The sequence below is a fragment of the Oncorhynchus clarkii genome, chromosome 5, assembly GCF_045791955.1.
Source record: "Oncorhynchus clarkii lewisi isolate Uvic-CL-2024 chromosome 5, UVic_Ocla_1.0, whole genome shotgun sequence".
In the NCBI taxonomy this organism is placed as follows: domain Eukaryota; kingdom Metazoa; phylum Chordata; class Actinopteri; order Salmoniformes; family Salmonidae; genus Oncorhynchus; species Oncorhynchus clarkii.
The window spans coordinates 81,871,365-81,896,785 of NC_092151.1; the positions used below are offsets into that span (position 1 = coordinate 81,871,365).

General features: G+C 42.5%; 1 protein-coding gene and 1 long non-coding RNA gene across 2 annotated transcripts; one reads left to right on the forward strand and one right to left on the reverse strand.

Annotated features, from left to right (window-relative positions):
- The first annotated feature begins 1,362 nt into the window (after positions 1-1,362).
- LOC139409447 (aldehyde dehydrogenase 9 family, member A1a, tandem duplicate 1) lies at positions 1,363-21,388 on the forward strand. The gene is made up of 12 exons (XM_071154610.1): positions 1,363-1,742; positions 2,076-2,245; positions 4,281-4,426; positions 7,877-8,006; positions 8,322-8,456; positions 8,752-8,948; positions 11,454-11,594; positions 15,986-16,174; positions 16,987-17,074; positions 20,061-20,202; positions 20,454-20,566; positions 20,946-21,388. The coding sequence occupies exons 2-12, from the start codon at positions 2,107-2,109 to the stop codon at positions 21,044-21,046; spliced, it is 1,521 nt and encodes a 506-aa protein (XP_071010711.1). The 5' UTR covers positions 1,363-1,742; positions 2,076-2,106; the 3' UTR covers positions 21,047-21,388.
- A 452-nt stretch (positions 21,389-21,840) lies between these two features.
- LOC139410254 (uncharacterized) lies at positions 21,841-23,927 on the reverse strand. The gene is made up of 3 exons (XR_011634464.1): positions 23,672-23,927; positions 22,142-22,249; positions 21,841-22,050 (listed from the first exon to the last, which is right to left on the reverse strand). It is a non-coding gene; the product is annotated as an uncharacterized lncRNA (long non-coding RNA).
- Between the last annotated feature and the right edge of the window lie 1,494 nt (positions 23,928-25,421).

Below are 25,421 nucleotides of genomic sequence, written 5' to 3' on the forward strand. Positions count from 1 at the left end.
CACAATCCAAGGGGGGGCGCCAACCCAGACAGGAGGACCACGTCAGTGACTCAACCCACTCAAGTGACGCAACCCTCCTAGGGACAGCATGAAAGAGCACCAGTAAACCAGTGACTCAGTGACTTAGCTTAAGCCAGCATCATCTTCAGATTAGCCTTAACGTCGGTAGCCGTGCCCCCTGGTAAACAGTGTATGATCGCTGGGTGATTAATGTTAAGTCTAATACTGTGGGTGATGGAGTCGCCAATGACTAGGGTTTTCATTTTGTCAGAGCTAATGGTGGGAGGCTTCGGCGTCTCAGACCCCGTACTTACTGGTGGCACAGACGCTGTTTCATCCTTTCCTACACTGAAATTACCCTTGGCTAATGATTGCGTCTGAAGCCTGGCTTGTAAGCACAGCTATCCTCGCCACAAGGCGATCGTTCTCCTGTATATTATGAGTACAGCGACTGCAATAAGAAGGCATCATGTTAATGTTACTACTTAGCTTCAACTGGTGGAGGTCCTGACGAGCCACGTCCAGATAAAGTGTCCGGGGCGAAAAGGTTGAATGGAAAAAAAAACAATGAAAAAAAAGTTGAGTGAGGGAAAAAAAAATATATATAAACGTAATTAAAAAGTAAAAACTGTTATGTTGTCCGGTAGCACTTGAAGAAACTTTCAAAGTTCTTGAAATGTCCCGGATTGACTGACCTTCATGTCTTAAAGTAATGATGGACTGTTGTTTCTCTTTGCTTATTTGAGCTGTTCTTGCCATATTATGGACTTGGTTTTTTACCAAATAGGGCTACCGTGCTTCTACACCTGCATTGCTTGCTGTTTGGGGTTTTAGGCTGGGTTTCTGTACAGCACTTTGAGATATCAGCTGATGTACGAAGTGCTATATAAATAAATTTGATTTGATCTTCTGTATGCCACCCCTACCTTGTCACAAACCAACTGATTGGCTCAAATTTATTAAGAAGGAAAGAAATTCCACAAATACATTTTTAACAAGGCACACTTGTTAATTTAAATGCATTCCAGGTGACTACTACCTGTTTGAGAGAATGCCGAGAGTTGGCAAAGCAAGGCAAAGAGGGGCTACTTTGAAGAATCTCAAATATAAAATGTTTTTTTTTAAATTAGCACTTTTTTGATTAGTACATGATTCCATATGTGTTATTTCATAGTTTTTATGTTTTCACTATTATTCTACAATGTAGAAATGTAGAAAATAGTGAAAAATAAAGAAAAATAAAGAAAAACCCTTGAATGAGTAGGTGTGTCCAAACATTTGACTGGTACTGTATATATATTTATTTTTTCAAAAATGTTGAGATCCAAATTGCACCGCATTGTAGGGGTGACCCGGTTATTGACACTTGTTATTGACACTTGTGTCCTCATGACCTAAACTGTAATGTAAGGGGCCAACTCAATTGCCCAGGTTTTTAGAATAAACGTCGAAACACTTATTTCAAATGCTCAAGGATCCGGATGATACAGTCCATGTATATGTGAAAGGCAAGCTATCAGACACCCTGAAACTAATCCCGCCCATATTGTGTAATTACTGAAGATTTAAACTGCGGTCATATTCATACAGTATTTCCACACTGGTTTAGTGGCTAATATTTTACACATTCCCTGTTTACGAGGGGCGAAGTGCGTCTGTCTGATACGATATCTGCTGACTTCGATCAATAAAACGTCAAATCCAAAGAAGGACGAAAGCTTCGATTTACTGAACAGACGACGGTAGGAACACTCAAATTATTAAATAAGTGTGATTTTGATTAAATATGCAGAATAATTAGGTTTAGCTCGCTTCTAGGCTAGGCCTGAAGCCTGCGTTTTTGCTGCCTTGTGAAAGGGCGTGTTTATATTGTTGCTGGCTGTCTGGAGGACTTTTTCTTCTGCAAATACGCACGAATGCATGCTAACTAAATTAGTAAAAGTCTACATGCATGTAGATACATATTTAGCTAACTAAATATTTTGCCCATGCGCTATTGTTTGCCTGAAACTGCCGCAACGCTTACATTTTAATAATGTTGCAGTCTGATCACTCCTATTTTATTTGTCCTACAGGTGATTCACACACAGTTGGACATTGTCGAACATGGCCCAGCTTCTAGAGTCTATGCCAGGTGCCTCCACTGGACAGGTCGTGGTGACAGACCACTTAAATTTCTGGGGCGGGTGCAGAGTTAAACCCAAGGATGGAATTAACGCGGAGCCCGTCCACGAACCTGCAACTGGTTTGTAGCATACTACATACACTAGACCGTTTACTAAATCAAATGTTATTCGTCACATGCTTCGTAAACAACCGGCGTGGACTAACAGTGAAATGCTTTTACTCGTAGGCTTTCTGATTTAATAGAGCTGTAGGCCTATATCTCAGATACATTACTGTATTGTAGTAAAAAGGTATCTCAGCGCACAGTTGACCAGACATAGATCTCCTAGTTATCCAGTATCTGGAATGTAAGTGTTAAGGTTCACTGACCTTTTATGTTGTTTAGTTTCCATTAGAATATTATTATCAAATAAAATGTATTTATATAGCCCTTCGTACATATGCCTATATCTCAAAGTGCTGTACAGAAACCCAGCCTAAAACCCCAAACAGCAAACAATGCAGGTGTAGAAGCACGGTGGCTAGGAAAAACTCCCTAGAAAGGCCGAAACCTAGGAAGAAACCTAGAGATGAACCAGGCTATGAGGGGTGGCCAGTCCTCTTCTGGCTGTGCCGGGTGGAGATTATAACAGAGCATGGCCAAGATTTTCAAATGTTCATAAATGACCAGCATGGTCAAATAATAATAATCACAGTAGTTGTCGAGGGTGCAGCAAGTCAGCACCTCAGGGGTAAATGTCAGTTGGCTTTTCATAGCCGATCATTAAGAGTATCTCTACCACTCCTGCTGTCTCTAGAGAGTTGAAAACAGCAGGTCTGGGACAGGTAGCACGTCCGGTGAACAGGTCAGGATTCCATAGCCGCAGGCAGAACAGTTGAAACTGGAGCAGCAGCACGGCCAGGTGGACTGGGGACAGCAAGGAGTCATCATGCCAGGTAGTCCTGAGGCATGGTCCTAGGGCTCAGGTCCCCTGAGAGAAAGGGAGAATTAGAGAGCGCATACTTAAATTCACACAGGACACCGGATAAGACAGGAGAAGTACTCCAGATATAACAAACTGACCCTAGCCCCCCGACACACAAACTACTACAGCATAAATACTGGAGGCTGAGACAGGAGGGGTCAGGAGGCACTGTGGCCCCATCCGATTATACCCCCGGACAGGGCCAAACAGGAAGGATATAACCCCACCCACTTTGCCAAAGCACAGCCCCCACACCACTAGAGGGATATCTTCAACCACCAACTTACCATCCTGAGACAAGTCCAAGTATAGCCCACAAAGATCTCCGCCACGGCACAACCCAAGGGGGGGCGCCAACCCAGACAGGAAGATCACGTCAGTGACTCAACCCACTCAAGTGACGCAACCCTCCTAGGGACAGCATGAAAGAGCACCAGTAAACCAGTGACTCAGCCCCTGTAATAGGGTTAGAGGCAGAGAATTCCAGTGGCGAGAGGGGAACCGGCCAGGCAGAGACAGCAAGGGTGGTTTGTTGCTCCAGAGCCTTTCCGTTCACCTTCACACTCCTGGGCCAGACTACACTCAATCATATGACCCACTGAAGAGATGAGTCTTCAGTAAAGACTTAAAGGTTGGGACTGAGTCTGCGTCTCTCACATGGGTAGGCAGACCATTCCATAAAAATGGAGCTCTATAGGAGAAAGCCCTGCCTCGAGCTGTTTGCTTAGAAATTCTAGGGACAATTAGGAGGCCTGCGTCTTGTGACCGTAGCGTACGTGTAGGTATGTACGGAAGGACCAAAACGGAAAAAGGTTAGCAGTAAAACCTTGAAATTAGCCCTTGCCTTAACAGGAAGCCAGTGTAGGGAGGCTAGCACTGGAGTAATATGATCAAATATTTTGGTTCTAATCAGGATTCTATAGCAGCTGTGTTTATCACTAATTTTAAGTTTATTTAGTGCTTTATCCAGGTAGCCGGAGAGTAGAGCATTGCAGTCGTCTAACCTAGAAGTGACAAAAGCATGGATTAATTTTTCTGCATCATTTTTGGACAGAAAGTATTACCTCACTATTTGGGGTCAGCAAAAGTTCACTGACCAATTTACAATATGCCTCCCCCAAGAATCTCATGGATTCTGTTTGCCAGTTAGATGTTTGAAGTGTTGTCTTTTTCATCTGGTGTCTGCAGGGCGTAAGCTGTGTGACATGTTTCCATGTGGGAAAGAGGAGGTGGACCAGGCCATCCAAAGTGCACATACTGCCTACCTAAAGTGGAGCAAGATGGCAGGCATGGAGAGGGCCCGAGTTATGCTGGAGGCTGCTCGCATCATCAGGGTGAGCAGAATGCTGCATAATTTCAGAACATTGCTGTTAGAATTAGAATATAAGCTACTGAACAGAGAAATTATATTTCTCTTTAAATAATTTCAGACTTGTCATGAGTGCATTGCATTCCATACCTCTTTACAGTGTACAGCAGGGGTGTGGAGTTACATTTAATGAATCTGAGGCCCTTTTTGTCGAGTTAGCTCTGTACCAAGGAGTCTTTGTAAGTGATTGCCACTCCGACATTGCTCTATCCAATATTTATATATTTCTTAATTCCATAATTTTACTTTTAGATTAGTGTTTATGTGAACTGTTAGATACTACTGCACTGTTGGACATAGGAACACAAGCATTTCGCTACACCCGCAATAACATCTGCTAAATATGTGTGTGACCAATCCAATTTTTGTTTGATTTGAGGACATAAATTGCTGATTGGAACATTCTTGCTGTTATGCATCATTCCAAATATTAGTGGTGAACTGAAGTTGCTTTAAAGGGAACTGAAGTTGCTTTCTGGGAACAGTGCCAGGAAAGTTTTGAAAATGTACACAACATAATTGAACGTGGTTGAAAATGTGCAATCCTAGTTAATTATTAAATGCACAGGAATAGTACGCTGTAAACTCCAATGTGCAGTCTACTCAAAACCTTTGAGGAAACCTGTTGCACTTTATGAGTACAGTTACTTACAGATCTTTTGTGGTCATTACTCAAACAGTTTTGACTTGTATAAGCTTGAAACATTTTTGTAAAACCCCAACGAAGCCACGCCTCCAATATAATTTCCCTAAGGGCTCTTTGCCTTTTTGAGGAATTGTTGAGTTACCATCCATGACTATTTTATTGTAACAGAGACATGGTTGTTGAGTTCGTTCATATTCAGTCCTGTGGCCTTCACCATGTGAGTTCCTGGGTGAATATTATCGTTACCTGCCGACCCCGTGTTTAGAGCGTTGGGCCAGTAACCGAAAGGTTGCTGGATCAAATCCCCGAGCTGACAAGGTAAAAGTTCTGTCCCTGAACAAGACAGTTGGCCTACCGGGGAACAGTGGGTTGTCATTGTAAATAGGAATTTGTTCGTAACTGACTTGCCTAGTTAAATAAAGGTTAGTGAGAGAGCGATAATTAAACTCTTTAGGACATTACATTTCTCGTGAGGCCTTATTTTGAGGCCTAGCTTTACAGTTTAGAGGCCACATCACACCTGCAAGTGGCACAATTCCGGTATCTTTCCGAAAATTCCCAGATTTATAAAAAATACAAATGCTGGGAGGAGGATTTCCAGGAATCTTCTAATCGGGATTTCTGGAAAACCTGGGAAATTTACCAGATTTTTGCAAATCACGTTATGCTGGCTTGCAAAGTAAAATGTAATTCCTATTGAAATCCAACTAGAGTTAGGATATACAACAGTTAGACCTTTTACTCAATTGCAACCTGCATTCATAATGACTGCCAGGGTTAGGAACTGTGAGGAGACTACCTACACCATTTCAACTGGGATAACCATTCCAGTAATGGGTGCAACAATTCTAAATAATTTGATTAGTTTAGAAAAAAATGTTATTGATCTTTGTGTAGCATAAGATTAATCAATCACTCAATGTACATTGACTCCCTTGGTGGACTGCACTAGCATTGAATAGTCCCCGCGATATGTGACTTTTAAGGGAAGTCAGGAACCAATACACACAGTCAGTCAGGAAAGCAAAGGCTAGCTTTTTCAAACAGAAATTTGCATCCTGTAGCTCTAACTCCAGAAAGTTTTGGGGCATTTCTCTACGGCTGGCCATGCTTTTCTCCTGGCTACCCCAACCCCGGCCAACAGCTCCACACCCCCCGCAGCTACTCGCCCAAGCCTCCCCAGCTTCTCATTCACCCAAATCCAGATAGCAGGTGTTCTGAAAGAGCTGCAAAACCTGGACCTGTACAAATCAGCAAGGCTAGACAATCTGGACCCTCTTTCTAAAATGATCCGCCGCCATTGTTGCAACCACTATTACCAGTCTGTTCAACCTCTTTCGTATCGCCTGAGATCCCTAAAGATTTTAAATCTGCCGCGGTCATCCCCCTCTTCAAAAGTGGTGACACTCGTCCCAAACTGTTATAGACCTATATCCATCCTTCCCTGCCTTTCGAAAGTCTTCGAAAGCCAAGGCAAGGAACAGATCACTGACCATTTCGAATCCCACTGTACCTTCTCCGCTGTGCAATCTGGTTTTCGAGCTGGTCACGGGTGCACCTCAGCCACACTCAAGGTACTAAACGATATCATAACCGCCATCGATAAAAGACAGTACTGTGCAGCCGTCTTCATTGCCCTGGCCAATAGCTTCCAATACTCAGCAAACTGGATGCAGTCTGTCTCACAGTGCCATCCGTTTTGTCACCAAAGCCCCTTATACCACCCACCACTGCGACCTGTATGCTCTAGTTGGCTGGCCCTCGCTACATATTCGTCGCCAGACCCACTGTATCCAGGTCATCTATAAGTCTATGCTAGGTAAAGCTCCGCCTTATCTCAGCTCACTGGTCACGATAACAACACCCAACCGTAGCACACGCTCCAGCAGGTATATCTCACTGGTCATCCCCAAAGCCAACACCTCTTTTGGCTGCCTTTCCTTCCAGTTCTCTGCTGCCAATGACTGGAACGAATCGCAAAAATCGCTGAAGCTGGAGACTTATATCTCCCTCTCCCTCACTAACTTTAAACATCAGCTATCTGAGCAACTAACCGATCACTGCAGCTGTACATAGCCCACCCAATCTACCTACCTCATCCCCATATTGTTTTTATTTACTTTTCTGCTCTTTTGCTCACCAGTATTTCTGCTTGCACATCATCATATGCTATTTATCACTCCAGTGTTAATTTGCTAAACTGTAATTACTTCACTACTATTATTTATTGCCTTTACCACCTCACGCCATTTGCACACACTGTATATAGACTTTCTTTTTTTTCTATTGTGTTATTGACTGTACGCTTGTTTATTCCATGTGTAACTCTGTTGTTGTGTCACACTGCTTTGCTTTATCTTGACCAGGTTGCAATTGTAAATGAGAACTTGTTCTCAACTGGCCTACCTGGTTAAATAAAAAAACATACAAAAACACAGATATGAAAAACAATTCCAAAAAGTCAAACTGTAGTAGAGCATGCTGGGTAAAAGTTCATTTCTTAAAATAATGTGGTTGTGAATTCTCATTTAGTTTTGAGTCAGTACCACAAATCATTATTACCTCAAATGTTTTTCATTGACTCAGTTCAACTTACTAGAAGTATTTGAATGTAAAATGCCATGGGGTTTACAGTGTGCTGTACCTCAGTGATCACATTTTAGAAAAAAATGGGTGATCTCAGGAATCAAACCCACTACACTGACGTTACAAGTGCAATGCTCTACCAACTAAGCTACAAAGGACCACTATTCCCAATGCTGTTAACAGGAGAGAAGAGACAACATTGCCAAGTTGGAGGTGATCAACAATGGGAAGTCTATCACAGAGGCCCGGGTGGACATTGATGTTTCCTGGCAGACCTTAGAGTACTACGCTGGCATTGCTGGCACACTGGCAGGTAGGAACACACTCTGTGGAAGACATGTATAAACAAAATGATTTTGACCAATTACCATCTTATGCTATTGTGGTTCTTAAACACATATACATTGTATTGTTATAGGCCTGACTATTTTCTTCTCTTTAAACAATGTATTCTTCACTTTTCTTTGTCTTTTATGCTTATGGGCATAGTGACAGGTTTTTTTTAGCTTTTACTGAATGATGCATAACACAGACAAATTTGTTGCACCCTAATAATGAATCACACAACTACAATATATCTGCAATGGCATTCATAGCAATGTTACAGTTTACCTTTCATTCACCTCAGGCCAGCACATCCAACTGCCCGGAGGATCCTTTGCTTACACCAGACGGGAGGCCCTGGGGGTATGTGTGGGCATCGGGGCCTGGAACTACCCCTTCCAGATCGCCTGTTGGAAGTCTGCTCCTGCCCTGGCCTGTGGTACGTTTGCCATGACCTCCAGCGTTCATGCATTACCATCACCCTGTGGAATGTTTTTATTTTTTTTGCTTCACATTTCAGTTATGATTAGATGACTTAAAACGAATCAATACATATTTCATTATTTTGTATAATGAACGTATCTGTTCTTTTCATGGAAATTTAAATTAACTATGCATATGAAGAGGAATAGTAGATTTTGAACCGGTGTCTGAATGTCTTTTAGAGACAGATTGTACTGTGAGTGATACTAAGTATTTTATTTATTTATTTACGTGTCTCTCTTTATCCCCAGGTAATGCCATGGTGTTCAAGCCTTCTCCTTTCACTGCTGTGACCGCTGTGATTCTGGCTGAGATCTACAAAGAGGCTGGGGTACCTGATGGGCTCTTCAACGTGGTGCAGGGTGGGGCGGAGACTGGCACCCTGCTCTGTAATCACCCTGGCGTGGCTAAGGTGTCCTTCACTGGCAGCGTCCCAACTGGGAAGAAGGTACAGACTGAAACAAAATACTTTATTGTGTGTTTACCAAGGTCATAATCATTAGGCACCAAACATAAGAAAACAGAAATGCTTGTTTCAGTTGCAAAAGATTTTGCCACTGTGTCCTCTGAGTACAATCCTAAATTATTGTAATGGCAAGCCTTCAGTCACCTCTGTTCATAATCTCAGTCTCACTGAAACTCACAGCCAGTAATTGACCTCTCTGGATCTATTGATAACGAGAGTAACTTGAGAAACCAAATTGCTTCTCTGCTCATCAATGACAAGACCGCTGAACAAGATTTTGTACTGTTAGGTGACCTAAACTGGGATATGCTTAACACCCCGACCGTCCTACAATCTAAGATGGATGCCCTCAATCTCACACAAATTATCAAGGAACCTACCAGGTACAACCCTAAATCCGTAAACACGGGCACCCTCCTATATATCATCCTGACCAGCCTGCCCTCTAAAGGATCTCAGCGATCACTGCCTCATTGCCTGTGTCCGTAAAGAACAAAAATATCTTGTGGCGTACTGCAATAGCATCGAATAGCCCCTGCGATAGGCAACCTTTCAGCGAAGTTAGGAACCAATATACACAGGCAGTTTGGAAAGCTAGCCTTTGCTTTCCTAACACAAACTCCACAAAGTTCTGGGACACTGTAAAGTCCATGGAGAATAAGAGCACCTCCTCCCAGCTGCCCACTGCACTGAGGCTAGGAAACACTGTCACCACCGATAAATCCATGATAATTGAGAATTTCAATAAGCATTTTTCTACGGCTGGCCATGCTTTCCACCTGGCTAACCCTACCCCGGTCAACAGCTCTTCACCCCCACAGCAACTTGTACAAGCCTCCCCACTTCTCCTTCACCCAAATCCAGATAGCTGATGTTCTGAAAGAGCTGCAAAATCTGGACCCCTACAAATCAGCCGGGCTAGACAATCTCTTTCTAAAATGATCAGCCAAAATTGTTGCAACACCTATTACTAGCCTGTTCAACCTCTTTTGTATCGTCTGAGATCCCAGAAGATTGGAAAGCTGCCGCAGTCATCCCCCTCTTCAAAAGGGAGACACTCTAGACCCAAACTGCTATACATACCTATATCTATCCTACCCTGCCTTTTTATAAAGTCTTCGAAAGGCAAGTTATCAAACAGATCACTGACCATTTCAAATCCAACCGCACCTTTTCCGGTATGCAATCTGGTTTCTGAGCTAGCTGGTCACGGGTGCACCTCAGCCACGCTCAAGGTCCTAAACGATATCATAACCGTCATCGATAAAAGACAGTACTGTGCAGCCGTCTTCATCGACCTGGCCACTGCGACCTGTATGCTCTCGTTGGCTGGCCCTTGCTTCATATTCGACGCCAAATCCACTGGCTCCAGGTCATCTATAAGTCTTTGCCAGGTAAAGCCCCGCCTTATCTCAGCTCACTGGTCACCATAGCAGCACCCACCTGTAGCACTCTCTCCAGCAGGTATATTTCACTGGTCACCCCCAAAGCTAATCCTCCCTTTGGCTGCCTTTCCTTCATTTTCTGCTGCCAATGACTGGAACAATTGCAAAAATCGCTGACGCTGGAGTCTTATCTCCCTCACTAAATTTAAGCATCAGCTGTCAGAGCAGCTTACCGATCATTGCACCTGTACACAGCCCACCCAACTACCTCATCCCCATATTATTATTATTATTTATTCTTCCTCCTATGCACCCCAGTATCTCTACTTGCACATATATCACTCCAGTGTTCATGCTAAATTGTAATTATTTCGCCACTATGGCCTATTTAATGCCTAACCTCCATAATCTTACTGCATTTGCACACACTGTATATAGATTTTTCTATTGTGTTATCGACTGTATGTGTAACTCTTTGTTGTTTTTGTCCCACTGCTTTGCTTTATCTTGGCCAGGTTGCAGTTGTAAATGAGAACTTGTTCTCAACTGGCCTACCTGGTTAAATAAAGGTGAAATTAATAAATTGTCTACCCAGACCATTTGCTTTGGGTTTTGTTTTCACTGCTGCTACTTACTGTTTATTATCAATGCATAGTCACTTTAGCCCTACCTACATGTACAAATACAGCCTCTTTTATTGTTATTTAATTGTTCTTTAACTTTTAGATTATTTAATAAATATTTGCTTGTAAGTAAGCAATTCATGGTAAGGTCTACACCTATTATTTGGTGCATGTGACAAATAACTTGATTTATGACCCATGTTCTTTGTCACCATCACCACGATCAATGTTAGGGACAACACTGCCATCTAGAGTTATTTATCATACAATATAATGGTCAGTAGGAGGCAGTGTAGTCCTGCAATTGTCTAAAACATCTCAGACAAGACTTGTTCATTAAACATTCATTTGGGAAGTACTATTCCCATGGCCATACCTTTTTTAACACTATTGATAAGATTATTGGTCAGTATTCATTTATTTCAGTTCTCATTGGCTAATTGGACCTTTCCTACAATCATGTTCTCTCTTCCTTTCAGATCATGGAGATGTCTGCGAAGACTGTAAAGCAGGTGACTCTGGAGCTGGGAGGGAAATCACCCCTCATCATCTTTAAGGACTGTGAGCTGGAGAACGCAGTGAGGGGGGCGCTCATGGCTAACTTCCTGACTCAGGGAGAGGTGAGCTCTCAATGTTAACCGACTGCTTACTTTACTTTCAGTGCTGACTGACTTCTTACTTAATGTCCCAATACTGTTGTCTGTATTGCTGTACAGTGTTTTCTACTAGCGCCGGCTGTCGTCTAAACAGCCAATTAGACTAATTTTCAGCCGGCTTCTTTATCCACTTAAATTAACTAGGCTACTTTTCAATTCGCTAGTCAAAAAAAAAAGTCGGCCAAGCTGTCTCCCTCACGCTAGAATGAACAATGTGCATCTTCTAGCAATCTATTGATAGTTTAGGTGCCTGTCAGTAACAAAGCGATCAATGACAGGGAAACACTACTAGTTTGACAGTCTGCTGTCTGTCCCGCCTCCTGTGGGGAGTGTGATTTGTGTGTGCTGTGGTTGGTTGTGTAAAGAAATTCTGCAGAGGTGGAGAGGATGCTTCTTTATTGTCTCTCAGTGAATTTCAGGGCTCTAGAGTGCTACCATTTTACTTTCATATGCGGCTAAAAATTGATGTGCGAATTAAACTGATTTATAGCAACAAAAATCCAGCTTTTTTTCTTTTTTTTTGTCTTTCTGCCATTTTGTTTAATAGCTGGTAGCTAATCACACAAGGAACCATAGAAATAAGAATGATTTCTTATGTCTATGCAAATAACTACTTTGCAACAGTGCATGGGGTGCTGTGCGCATTGAGTGAAGTGCTGAAAGATACATTTGTAGAAGCGCACAGGCATAGAAGTTGGTCGAATTTACCCAAAAGTCTACTAAAGTGACTTTATCCTTGTGTTTCTTGGATATTTACATAGTTTTGTTCACACACTAGGTTGTTGTTCAATGTTAGTTTGAGTTTTCTAAACTGCTACTAGCAAGGTGATGTCAGAGAATCTCAGCCGTTACCACGGCTCAACCAAAATCAGTCATTTACAACATGTTTTTCCAATCTGGAAGGTAAATTTGATCAATAATTCAATCATTTTGCTGTGTATTTCGGCTGGAATAGAGGCATTAGAATGTACCAGAGGCAACCAAAATATAGGTTGTTCTGTGAAATATTTTGGGGACTTGTGGGAAACACAATGTAGCACAGGGATAAGCAACTTTGATGGGTGCGGGTGCCATTCAAAAAAAATCAGAATTCATCAAGAGGGGCTCAGTGGCTCGCACGTCTGCTAGCCCTCATCCAAACCCACATATGCAGTGGAGAGACATTTTTTAACGTTTCATACTTATTTCTTGCAATTCTATACATTTTGCTATGGGGCTGAGAGAAATGTTTGCAGTTTTACAGCTAATGTCCTACAATTCTATACATTTTGCTATGGGGCTGAGAGAAATGTTTGCAGTTTTACAGCTAATGTCCTACAATTCTATACATTTTGCTATGGGGCTGAGAGAAATGTTTGCAGTTTTACAGCTAATGTCCTACAATTCTACACATTTTGCTATGGAGCTGAGAGAAATGTTTGCAGTTTTACAGCTAATGTCCTGCAATTCTACACATTTTGTCATAGGGAGGAGAGAAATGTTTGTGGTTTTCTAATATGATATTTGAGTGAGAGTGACTAACAATCAATGGGAGCCACTCGGTCGGTAATTCGACATTATTACTACGAGTTCAGATTGGTAAGTTAGCTAATTTACCAATCTTTCCATAATTTTAGCTGACATGGGCTAATTGACTGTCAGTAGTTAGGTTTCCATCCAATTGGTGAATCTTTATGCAGATTTTAGAATATTTGCATGAATAAAATATGCACATTTTCCCACCAGTGGTGTGTTTCCACCAAACGGACTTGTTGCGGATTAAAGCCAGTGGGTGATGACGTAGTGCACACATTTAAGCAACAAAAGTAAAATTTTCATGAATCGGATAAAGTTCAATGTGTTTCAATTGCATTTTCTACTCTACAGATTTAATTTTATCAAACTGTTGCGTTAAATAGCAAATGTGCCTACTTTGGTCTTGGCACATGCGCTCTAGCCAACAGCTTGCAGATACAGTGCAGGTAGACTGCAGGTAGGGTGGTCTACATGATGACATTATTATGGATAAGAGCGAGAGTATTTGTCAAACCGCAGTCAATCATCATGTCACCAGAATAATGCCCTCAATATTTATTGGAAAGGACCAAGGTCACTGTGGAGTTTCATAACTGGGATCTCCCGAGTGGCACAGCGGTCTAAGGCACTGCATCTCAGTGCTAGAGGCGTCACTACAGATCCTGGTTCGATTCCAGGCTGTATCACACCCGACTGTGATTGGGAGTCTTGTAGGGCGACGCGCAATTGGCCCAGCGTCGTTAGGGTTTGGCCGGGGTAGGCCGTTTATTGTAAATAAGTATTTGTTCTTAATTGACTTGCCTAGTAAATAAAGGTTAATAAAGGTTACATTTAATATATATATATATATTTACCTTTTTTATTAAATAAATAAAATAAAAATAACTTCTCATCTGTAGCCTAATGGTTTCCCGAGTCATAGTGGGAGGACCACACACCATATCTTTGCGTGACTCCAAGTTTACTTCGATATAACACTTATTATATCAATATTTGCACATATTAATTTTAACAACACAAAAAGATTGCGCTAACATTTAATGTCTGCATTTATAAAATTATACCGAAACTACCTGTTTCCATGACTAGTGTCATGATTTTATTTTTATACAGTGACTTTACTTGCGTTAACTTTGGATGGAATTGTGGTTAGTGACTGACATAATGAGAAACCAATGCACAACCACAAATCTAAATTGCACGATGAGTATTCTACTATTATAACTCTCAACACTGAGTTCCAAAAACATTTTTAATTGATGCCACGGGCTGCCAGTTGCCCATCCATGATGTAGTATGTACAGGAGTACTGTATTACCTTCTCTATGCATGGATATTGGACAAGAATGCTGTAAGAATGCTGTTTATTGACTATAGCTCAGCATTCAACACCATAGTACCCTCCAAGCTCATCATTAAGATCGGGGCCCCGGGTCTGAACCCCGCCCTGTGCAAATGGGTCCTGGAATTCCTGACAGGCTGTCCCCAGGTGGTGAAGGTAGGAAACAACACCTCCACTTCGCTGATCCTCAACACGGGCCCCACAAGGATGCGTGCTCAGGCCCCTCCTGTACTCCCTGTTCACCCATGACTGCGTGGGCATACACACACCTCCAACTCAATCATCAAGTTTGCAGATGACACAACAGTAGTAGGCCTGATTACCAACAATGACGAGACAGCCTACAGGGAGAAGGTGAGGGCCCTGGGAGTGTGGTGCCAGGAAGATAACCTGCTTAATGTCAACAAAACAAAGGAGCTGGTCATGGACTTCAGGAAACAGCCGAGGGAGCATGCCCCTATCCACATCGACGGGACCGCGGTGGAGCAGGTAGAAAGCTTCAAGTTCCTCGGTGTACACGTCACTGACTATCTGAAATGGTCCACCTACACAGACAGTGTGGTGAAGAAGGCACAACAGCACCTCTTCAACCTCAGGAGGCTGAAGACATTTGGCTTGGCACCTAAAACCCTCACACACTCTTAGAGATGCACAATTGAGAGCATCCTGTCGGGCTGTATCATCGCCTGGTACGGCAACTGCACCGCCTGCAACTGCAGGGCTCTCCAGAGGGTGGTGCGGTCTGTCCAACGCATCACCAGGGGCAAACTACCTGCCCTCCAGGACACCCACAGCACCCGATGTCACAGGAAGGCCAAAAAGATCATCAAGGATAACAACCACCCGAGCCACTGCCTGTTCACCCTGCTACCATCCAGAAGCCAAGGTCAGTACAGGTGCATCAAAGCTGGGACCGAGAGACTGAAAAACAGATCTCGAGGCCATCAGACTTAAATAGCCATCACTAGGTGGCTTCCACCCAGTTACGTAATCCTGCACCTTAGAGGCTGCTGCCCTATATACATAGACTTGAAATCACTGGTCACTTTATGAAAGTGACTAGTGTTCCATTATTATTGTTTACATTTTTGCTTTACTCTCATATGTATATTCTCTAATATATTCTACTGTATTTTAGTCTATGCCATTTTGACGTTGCTCATCCTAATATTTATATATTCCTTAATTCCATCTCTAACTTTTAGGTTTGTGTGTATTGTGAATTGTTAGATATTACTGCACTGTCTGAGCTGGAAACAAGCATTTCGCTACACCTGCAATACATGTTTAGCTGATGTTATGTGACAAATAAAATTTGATATTTTTTCTGACCTTGATTTAAGCATATGTGAAGCTTGGCTTTCCTTACCCTTTGAACTTGTGATACATGTATCTTCTTCCACTCTTGGTTTCTATTGAGTTGAACTCTATTGACTTACTATCATGTTGACATGCAACCTTCTTGACCAACCGTCTACCTATGGTCTCCCCTGTTTAGGTGTGCTGTAACGGGACGCGGGTGTACGTGCAGAGGGAGATCATGCCTGTGTTCCTGGAGGAGGTGGTTAAGAGGACCAAGGCCATCCGAATAGGGGACCCTCTCCTGGAGAACACCCGCATGGGAGCCCTGATCACTAGGCAACACCTGGACAAGGTGCTGGGCTTCGTCAGCCAGGCCAAGAAAGAGGTATCAGTAAATTAATGTGCAACCTGGATCGTGTTCAGTAGGGTACTGTGGCAGACCAGGGGGTTTGGTCAAGACGTGTACCCAGATCAGACACAGACAGTGAAGGATTAGCTCAGTTTCAAGGGTGTTTATTTAAATAATAGATCAAAAAGGATATAATCTATGAGACTCCCTCCGGGATACCGTCTTCGGGGTTCCGGGTCTGGCTGTATCCTGTCAGGCACAAAACTGAACTCCCTCTTGTTACCTCTGAAACCGTCCACAAGAACATGGGAGTCCTTTCTTCTCCCCTCTCCCTGTGTGCTGCCCTTCTGGCAGCTTTATGGGCCTTGCACAGCTGGTGAGCAATCAGCCCTTGATTACTTACCAGCTACCAATCATCCCCAATTAGTCCTGGCCGGAGAACCCGTCGAGACCTGGCACGTCCAGCAGATGGAGCCATCGCCTCACAAGGCGATGGCTCCATCTGTTACCAGGCTTCGACGAGTCTCCCCTGGTGGCTGACCTGCTGTATGCCACAGTACACTGTAACTAAATGCAGTGCAATGTCCAGTTTAGACAGCTTAGACAACGTAGAGAAGTTCTGGTAGCCCCTTACTGTTTCACAATGTTTTCTTCTTACTGAACACAGCCCCGATGTTTGAACATCTGCCTCCTTCAGGACAGTGGGTACCTTAGAATAATGTCTACCCCATCCTTCAGTCTACTGTTTGTCTGAATTTTGTACCTAACCCACCCAAATCATCATGTTGTGATCTGGAATGTAATTTTTTTTGTCAGCCTTTGTCTAATACAAATCTGTTTTCCTTTAGGGAGCAATGGTTCTCTGTGGAGGGGAAGCCTTTACCCCGATTGAACCCAAACTGAAGGGAGGTTACTACATGTCTCCCTGTGTCCTGGGTGAGTCTTGTTTAATCGTAATTACACCAATTGTCATGCTCCATAACACTGTTGCATGGTACACCGGGACTTCAGTAATGTCATGGTACCAAAACCACATGATACTTATGATGCCAATATTTTAGAATACTGTAGTACCGTTTCATATGATACTACTTACTTTTTAGCTCTACTGATCTAAAGAAACTGCTGGCGTCCTTACAAAAAAGGTTTGCTGTTCTAAAAGTGCAGTAACGGCAGTTGACTGTTATTTTGGACGCACCGATTGCAGAATAACGGCAGTGTACTGCAGTGTACTGCAGAATAACGGCAGTGTACTGCAGAATAACGGCAGTGTACTGCAGAATAGAATAACGGCAGTGTACTGCAGAATTACTTCAGTAAAAAAAAAAGAAGCATTTTGGATGCAGTATTTTCAGCATACTGTAGTAATACTGCAGTCTTTTTTTCATAAGGACGCCTGTTACAAAATGTTTATTAAAGTCAGTATTGTTTATAAATTCAGTTGAATTTAAGCAACAGCCATTAGTCTTTTGTATGCGCAGGTCCAATAATATCCAGCTGTAATCAGCCAACCAACTCATTACCAGCCCTCACTCATCTGCTTCTCTCCGTACACTCTTCACACTTGTCTATTTCTCTGTCCTTTAAAAACATTTATAATTTAACCGTGATGGCGAGCGGGGATGCAGACCCAGACCCCGATGCGTCTTCTGCTGTTAGATTTGTACATTTGTTACATTGGAGCACTGTGCAAAGCAGCAGTGTTGATGCATTGTATCATTTCCTCGCCAGTTATAACGGAGAGCACAGACCAGTCTGCGTAGACTTTGCAAGTTCCCTGTCATGTAGCCGCTGATTGTCCGGGAGGGAAATTGAGCACCGTTTCATAACAGGCATGCTTGCAGCTTTTGTCTCCAGTCTAAACTGTTAAAGAATATGACCCCTATTACCGGAGATCCCTTTTCTTTCTATCCGGATTCGTGACCATTTTTTATATAATTTCACAAACCATTTAGCGAGCCATTTTAAACTAATCCTGGGTCTCTAATTTATTGGTTTGATAACTAACAACGTTTAGTCATGATAGCTAGCTAACAGCCTGGTAACTTGACAGTAGGTTTAGGCAAATTTGATTGGCACAGGAAGAAAGGAAAAGGGTCTGCTACTCATGAGATGTGCTTCAAAGGTAGGATTCATATAGGCCTAATGTAAGCCTAAACTATATCAACATCTATTTATTTCTGGTGCTCCTTAATCTGTTTGGTGCCTAACGTTTTTAAAAGTGTGTGTGTGTGTGTGTGTGTGTGTGTGGAATAGTAAAGGAATAGTAAAGGTTTCATGCAGTGTTTTCTCCTGACTGACACAATAAGATGCAGATCATTATGCAGTGTTGTCCTCATACTGACACAATAACATGCAGATCATTATGCAGTGTTTTCTCCTGACTGACACAATGACATGCAGATCATTATGCAGTGTTGTCCTCATACTGACACAATAACATGCAGATCATTATGCAGTGTTTTCTCCTGACTGACACAATGACATGCAGATCATTATGCAGTGTTGTCCTCATACTGACACAATAACATGCAGATCATTATGCAGTGCTGTCCTCATACTGACACAATAACATGCAGATCATTATGCAGTGCTGTCCTCATACTGACACAATAACATGCAGATCATTATGCAGTGTTTTCTCCTGACTGACACAATGACATGCAGATCATTATGCAGTGTTGTCCTCATACTGACACAATGACATGCAGATCATTATGCAGTGTTTTCCCCTGACTGACACAATAGCATGTAGATCATTATGCATGCAACTGCAGGAGATTGGTGGCACCTTAATTGGAGAGGATGGGCTCGTGGTAATGGCTGGAGTGAAATGGTGTGTTTGATGCCATTCCATTTGCGACGCAAGACATTATTATGAGCTGTCCTCCTATAAGCAGCCTCCACTGATGTATATTCCTTCCTCCCATTCCTCCAGCCAAATCACAGGTAGGCCTTTGCAAATATTAGCAAAGCAGCAATTCTATGCGGTCTGCTATTATACGATGACCAGTGTGAAGTTAAAGTCAATGTGCTCTACTTAGAAGTGTGAATTTCAGTGACGGGGTATTGGAGAACATTTAGAAAACGTGAACAAGCGTCCGGGGCAAACAGGATGCACCGCGCTCCAGTCAAATTGGGCATGCTCTGCACCCCTGTGCTCACATGCACATACTATTTGAAATGATGAGCATTTTATTTTTATGTTTTTTCTCCCCAATTTTGTGACATCCAATTGGTAGTTAGTCTTGTCCCATCGCTGCAACTCCCGTACAGACTCAGGAGAGGTGAAGGTCGAGAGCCATGCGTCCTCCGAAACACGAACCTGCCAAGCTGTACGGCGTCTTGACACACTTAACCCGGAGGCCAGCCACACCAATGTCTTGGAGGAAATACCATACAACTGTTGCCCGACGTCAGCGTCCATGCACCCATCCCGCCACAAGGAGTTGCTAGAGCATGATGGGTCAAGGACATCCCGGCCAGCCAAACCCTCCCCTAACCAGGACAACGCTGGGCCAATTGTGCGCCGCCTCATGGGTCTCCCAGTTGCGACCAGGAGCAAACCCGGGTCTGTAGCGATGCAGTGCCTTAGACCGCTGCGCCATTCTGGAGGCCATGAGTGCTTCTTAAAGTCATGTTTATTCAAATAATTTTCCTTCAAATCATATGGTTTGGTTTCAATACTTCAAAACCAAAAGTTAGGTCAAGGCAGTCACAAAAATAGATAGGTGTTGGTTAAATTGTGATTTTTAATGAATGGAGCGAATTTGGAGCGGTTTTTCGTGGAGCAGTTGGAAAGGACGTGGAGAGCAAGGGGCTCTGGTAGTGACTGTCCAGTCTATATTTGGAGCTATGACTGGAACTCCCCATGTTGTATCTAACTTTATATGTAACTCCACATCCATGTATTCCAACACAGACAACTGCACTGACGACATGACGTGTGTGAAGGAGGAAATCTTTGGGCCTGTAATGTCAGTGATGCCCTTTGACACAGAAGAGGAAGTGCTGAAGAGGGCCAACAACACTACATTTGGCCTGGCCTCTGGAGTCTTTACCAGGTACAGTACCAGACCCATACACATTTAACCTTCTACAATAATCTTTCCTCGATTATTTGCATCCTTTCTCCTTGGCTCTTCAAAATGTATTGGATAAGGTCTGATGGGAGGGGCATTGGACTTTTTCCTCCAATTAGGTTGAGGCGGCGAGGAAATAAGATGCAAGGAATAGTGGGAATTGAGATTGCGACTTCGAATCACTAACTTGTCTAGTACACTGAGTCTCTCTTCCTGTTCTCGTCTCCCTGTAGGGATATATCCCGGGCCCACCGGGTGGCTGAGAACCTGCAGGCTGGAACCTGCTTCATCAACAACTACAACATCAGCCCTGTAGAGGTGCCCTTCGGAGGGTACAAGCAGTCTGGTATGATGATAATGATAATAATCCATTCAATGTAATTAATGTTTGTCAGGACCCTACTTACGATACCCATAGGAAAAGAGAGACACTTGTCACATATTATTGGTTCGAATATGTCAGCAGATCTGATGTTGTAACAACGCCATAATGGTAATATGAAATGAAGCAATAATAATCAGATTTTGTTACCATACAGCACTTTTGCAACAAAGGAATAACAACAAAAATAGAAAGCAAGAGAGCAGACATGCAGACAGACCGACATGCAGACATGCAGACATGCAGACATGCAGGGCAGATAGGGAGAACAAGACATGACATATTCCTCATTAGATGGATGTGTTCTATGTGGTGCTCATTGCTCTCTTCTCTTTCTCCGCAGGTTTTGGCAGGGAGAACGGCCAGGTGACTATCGAGTACTACTCCCAGCTGAAGACTGTGGTTGTGGAGATGGGAGACGTGGACGATTACTTTAATTGTTAACTTACCAATTAAGTGCCAAGGAAAACCAAGACCTATACGCTACTGTCCTTGAGACGTTTGGTGTATTTGTGTATCTGAGGAATGTAGCATTGTTATTGATAGTTTATAACAGCAAGTAACTAACATGGCTGGTTTGTCTGTACAATGTGTTAAGTATGAGGATGTCACCAAGTGCTAAAAAGCCTAGTCTTCCCCCACTTGATCAATACATGTAATACTTTCCATTTCAGCTGTGATCCTAGCCAAAGTGAATATGAAGAAGCGTTCAAACGTTTCCCATGGTCCGTCACTTTCTAGCACATGTATCTCTCTCACATTTTGAATAAAAGTTTGTAATACTCAGTTTTCCTATTCCCCAAAACATTGTATTCCATTTCAGATGTTTGATACTTAAGAATATAAAATTCATTTAAAAACCTCACAACGAATTATAATTCACATATAAGCTATGGTACTTAACTGGCCTGAGTGGGACCAATATTAAATCCACTACCCCATTCAGAAGTCTAGCACATGGGGATGTGTACAACCTCACCACAGATTCTAAGATGTGAAGTTAAAAGCTGGATGGAATAATGATTACCATGCACGTACACTTCAGAGGTAAAGAGGTAGGTTGTGACCTTTACAGCTAAGACGACCTACTGACACCAACCCATAGATATTAGCCAGACAAACATTTCATTAAATATAATTTATTATACACAAGACTTACTGTACATACCCTGGTTTCATGAGTTATATGTAGGTTTTATTTGGCAAGAGCTCAACAGGATCTGGCTGAAACAGACCAATCATCTACCAGTATACCCCGAGAACGGGGTATAAACAAAAATGAAAACCGAGTAAAGAAGAGCCTTTCACATTTTCTCTTCAGTGCAGGTCATTGGAATTCCCATAGGCCGGGGCCAGGTCATGATGAACATCCCAAACCCAGGGTCTCACAGAGCTGGAGCGAGGTGCTGGTTGGGTTTCTCTTACTGGACAAGATAACGTATACTCTTCTGAAAACAGATGTAGAACAAAATTAATGCCAAATTGAAGGGTCAAAAATCCTAGAATTGTCCAATGCTGGCCTGCTGACCATCTACTTACCTGAGGTGTAACGTCTCCAATAATGGCCACAGCATCCTCGCACCCGGTTCAAGACTGCTGACACTGAGGTGAGAACAAGCTGGATAGTAGATGGACTAGGATGCATTCCTGTATGGATCGGGAGACAGTGGGTTTTATTCACGAACAATTAGTCCTAACTAGACCTAAACATGTATGGAAAGATGACACTTGTTTGAATAGGGCCCGCAGGTAGCCTAGTGGTTATAACGTTGGGCCAGTAACCGAAAGGTTGGTTGATCTACTCCCTGAGTTGCCAAGGTCAAAATCTGTCGTTCTGCCCCTGTTCCTAGGCCGTCATTGTGAATAAGCATTTGTTCTTAACTGACTTTTAAAATGTATTTTACCTTCATTTAACCTGGCAAGTCAGTTAAGAACAAATTCTTATTTTCAATGACGGCCTAGGAACAGTGGGTTAACTGCCTTGTTCAGGGGCAGAATGACAGATTTGTACCTTGTCAGCTCGGGGATTTTAACATTCTTACCACAAGGCTACGCTGCCGCCACCTAGTTAAATAAAAAATAGTAGGTTACTGCAAGCCAGCATCGATATCTGGGCTGATCTAAACTTTATTCCAATGGGAAAATGGTATTGCTGGTAGGCTACGCTGTCAGCAGGTAAACCTATATAATAGTCTATATTTGATCCGATAATGTCATGAAGATACATCTGGAAAAGTGTATATCTCGCCTCCTTCTGAAAAGGCTATTTTGTTCCCACTAGGCAACAGCCTAGATCAATTGATCCACCATTCACACCCAGGTGGTTCATTGGGCTGTTGCCTCCATCGGGTAACTCAGCGGCGTGTGTGTAGGCTGTGCCTATATAAATTGTACAGGAGAGGCTTTACAGGCTGAACTTGCGACTAGATCCATTGGGCAAGCTGTTGATATGTGGGCCATTTGTCCGTATCAAATAAATAATAGGTCTACATTATCATCACTACAGGCCTATCTACTGCTGCGTGAACAAAACAGTCTATTAATGGAACGTTTAATCAATGATATAAGCCCCTCGTTGCGTTGACCATTTTACAACAGAACGGGGGTCACTTGTGCACTTTGGGAACAGCACAAAAGCGCGCTGCTCTGTAACCTCATCTGCTGCAGCGAAACGCGGCCATCTGTCATTATTCCTATACTTTTTGGTTTTTTAATTGACGTCTCTTTCCATCATCATGGCGGGTACACAGTGCACTGTTTCCGATGCTGGAATTATTTGAAAGTGGATGAATGTGCACAAGTAGCCTACTTTTTGAAGTGGTTTGTTTGACAGTCCGATGAAAACATCGTGCCTGCTTGTGTACATTGCACATCGCACAGTTAAATAACATATGTGACGAAATTACATCTTTTTTTCAACTCTGGTCATGGCCGAAATCAAATGGCATTGACTAGTTTGGTTGCGATATCGGCGAATATCTTTTCGCGATACTCTACATCACAAATCGTAAGTAGGCTATAGCCTAGAAACTCTAACAGATTAAGAGAATGCTGATAATGACAGTTTACCTTAGCAGCAGTGACAGTGTTTCCCTGATGTGCAAATAGCCAATCTGATTCCCGGATCAGGAGTGGTGTTTAACAACTAATTATGGATGTGTGGATCTCAAACGATCAAGTGCGAAAAACTTGTTCGCTTGATTGTCGCTGCTCAGGTCGTGTCTAATCTTGATTTTTTTTGCGATTTCTGCCATCAGAATACAAATATCGCATTGAAAACACGGGTGTAGACGCATAAAAGTCGCATTGTGATCTGATTGTGTTCAAATCTGGTTGACCATCTCCGTAATGTATGCAGATTTCTACTGTCTGGACCGTTCATTATAGGCCTACTTCTGACTTCTACTGAAAGCGCATACAGTGGGCGACGTCATCGAACACCGCCCACAATCAGAATAAAAATAGTTTTGGGACTTGAGAGTAGTGGATATAGAGAGGTTTCGTTCGTTTGAGTTCGTAATGAGTCAGCAGAAATCTAGCAAGCAAAAATAAAGGGATTGCAAAAGGTTTACTACAACCAGGGTTGGTAAAGGATTACATAAACCCAGTAACTGTAATTCGTTACATTACCAGTAAAGATATTGTAATCAGATTACAGATACTTTTTAAAACTAGGTGATTACTTCGAAGATTACTTTTAAATTCAGAAAGGAGGTTTGTAAAAAAAAAAAACATATTTGACACCTAATGACATTCAAATCAACATTTGAATGAAGGCGCAAATTTAAATTTGTTCCACTTGAGCGAGTCTGACTACAAATCAGTGATGACACACCAAATGGGTTTGATGGATTGCAAAGAGCAGGAATAGGCATTTGTAGTCTACAGTCCAAGCTGTGTCTTCCAATGGTACGACTGCTGTAGGCATTCATAGATTATCCAATTGTTTTAATAAACGCTTGTAGGTAAGGATGACAGCAGTGGTATAGTCTTCGGCGATACGGATATCACGTATTGATATCTACATAGCGCATTGATGTGACTCACACCGCTGCTCTCTCATTTAGCTATTTGCGCCTTACGGATTGTGGATGTTGTGGATGGCTGTTCACAAATCTAAATGTGAATTTGAACCCAATAATGATTGAATTCAAGCAGTTTAAGCTGCCTATCAATCATTGTTTTTGAAACCGGTGGACAGCCAGAGAAAAATGCGCTCTTGTAACAGCTACCCAGTGCGGATCCCAGCCCATGGAATAAAAGCGGGGCTTTTATTGCTCAATCTAATTCATGCTGATAATTTTTTTAAATCAATAGGCCTAATGGACACATGTTCAAACTCGCACACTTTTGATATACTTAACAGGCAATTTGTAGTTTCTACATCCAGTTTTGGACTTATAAATGAAATATACACTACTGGTCAAACATTTTAGAACACGTACTCATTCAAGGTTTTTTACATTTATTTTTACTATTTTCTACTTTGTAGAATAATAGTGAAGACATCAACACTATGAAATAACACATATGGAATCATGTAGTAACCAAAAGTGTTAAACAAATCGAAATATATTTCATATTTGACATTCTTTAAAGTAGCCGCCCTTTGCCTTGATGACTGCTTTGCACACTCTTGGCATTCTCTCAACCAGATTCATCTGGAATGCTTTTCCAACAGTTTTGAAGGAGTTCCCACATATCCTGACCACTGTTTGGCTGCTTTTCCTTCACTATGCAGTCCGACTCATCCCAAACTATCTCAATTTGGACGAGGTTGGGGATTGTGGAGGCCAGATCATCTGATGCAGTGCTCCAT

What these genes read in the sequence shown, in the direction of transcription:
- LOC139409447 (XM_071154610.1), top strand. Translation starts at nt 2,107, where the DNA reads ATGGCCCAGCTTCTAGAGTCTATGCCAGGTGCCTCCACTGGACAGGTC. An exon ending in CATTGCTGGCACACTGGCAG is followed by an intron (nt 8,007 to 8,321) that starts GTAGGAACACAC and finishes CATTCACCTCAG; the next exon opens with GCCAGCACATCCAACTGCCC. An exon ending in TGCTCCTGCCCTGGCCTGTG is followed by an intron (nt 8,457 to 8,751) that starts GTACGTTTGCCA and finishes CTTTATCCCCAG; the next exon opens with GTAATGCCATGGTGTTCAAG.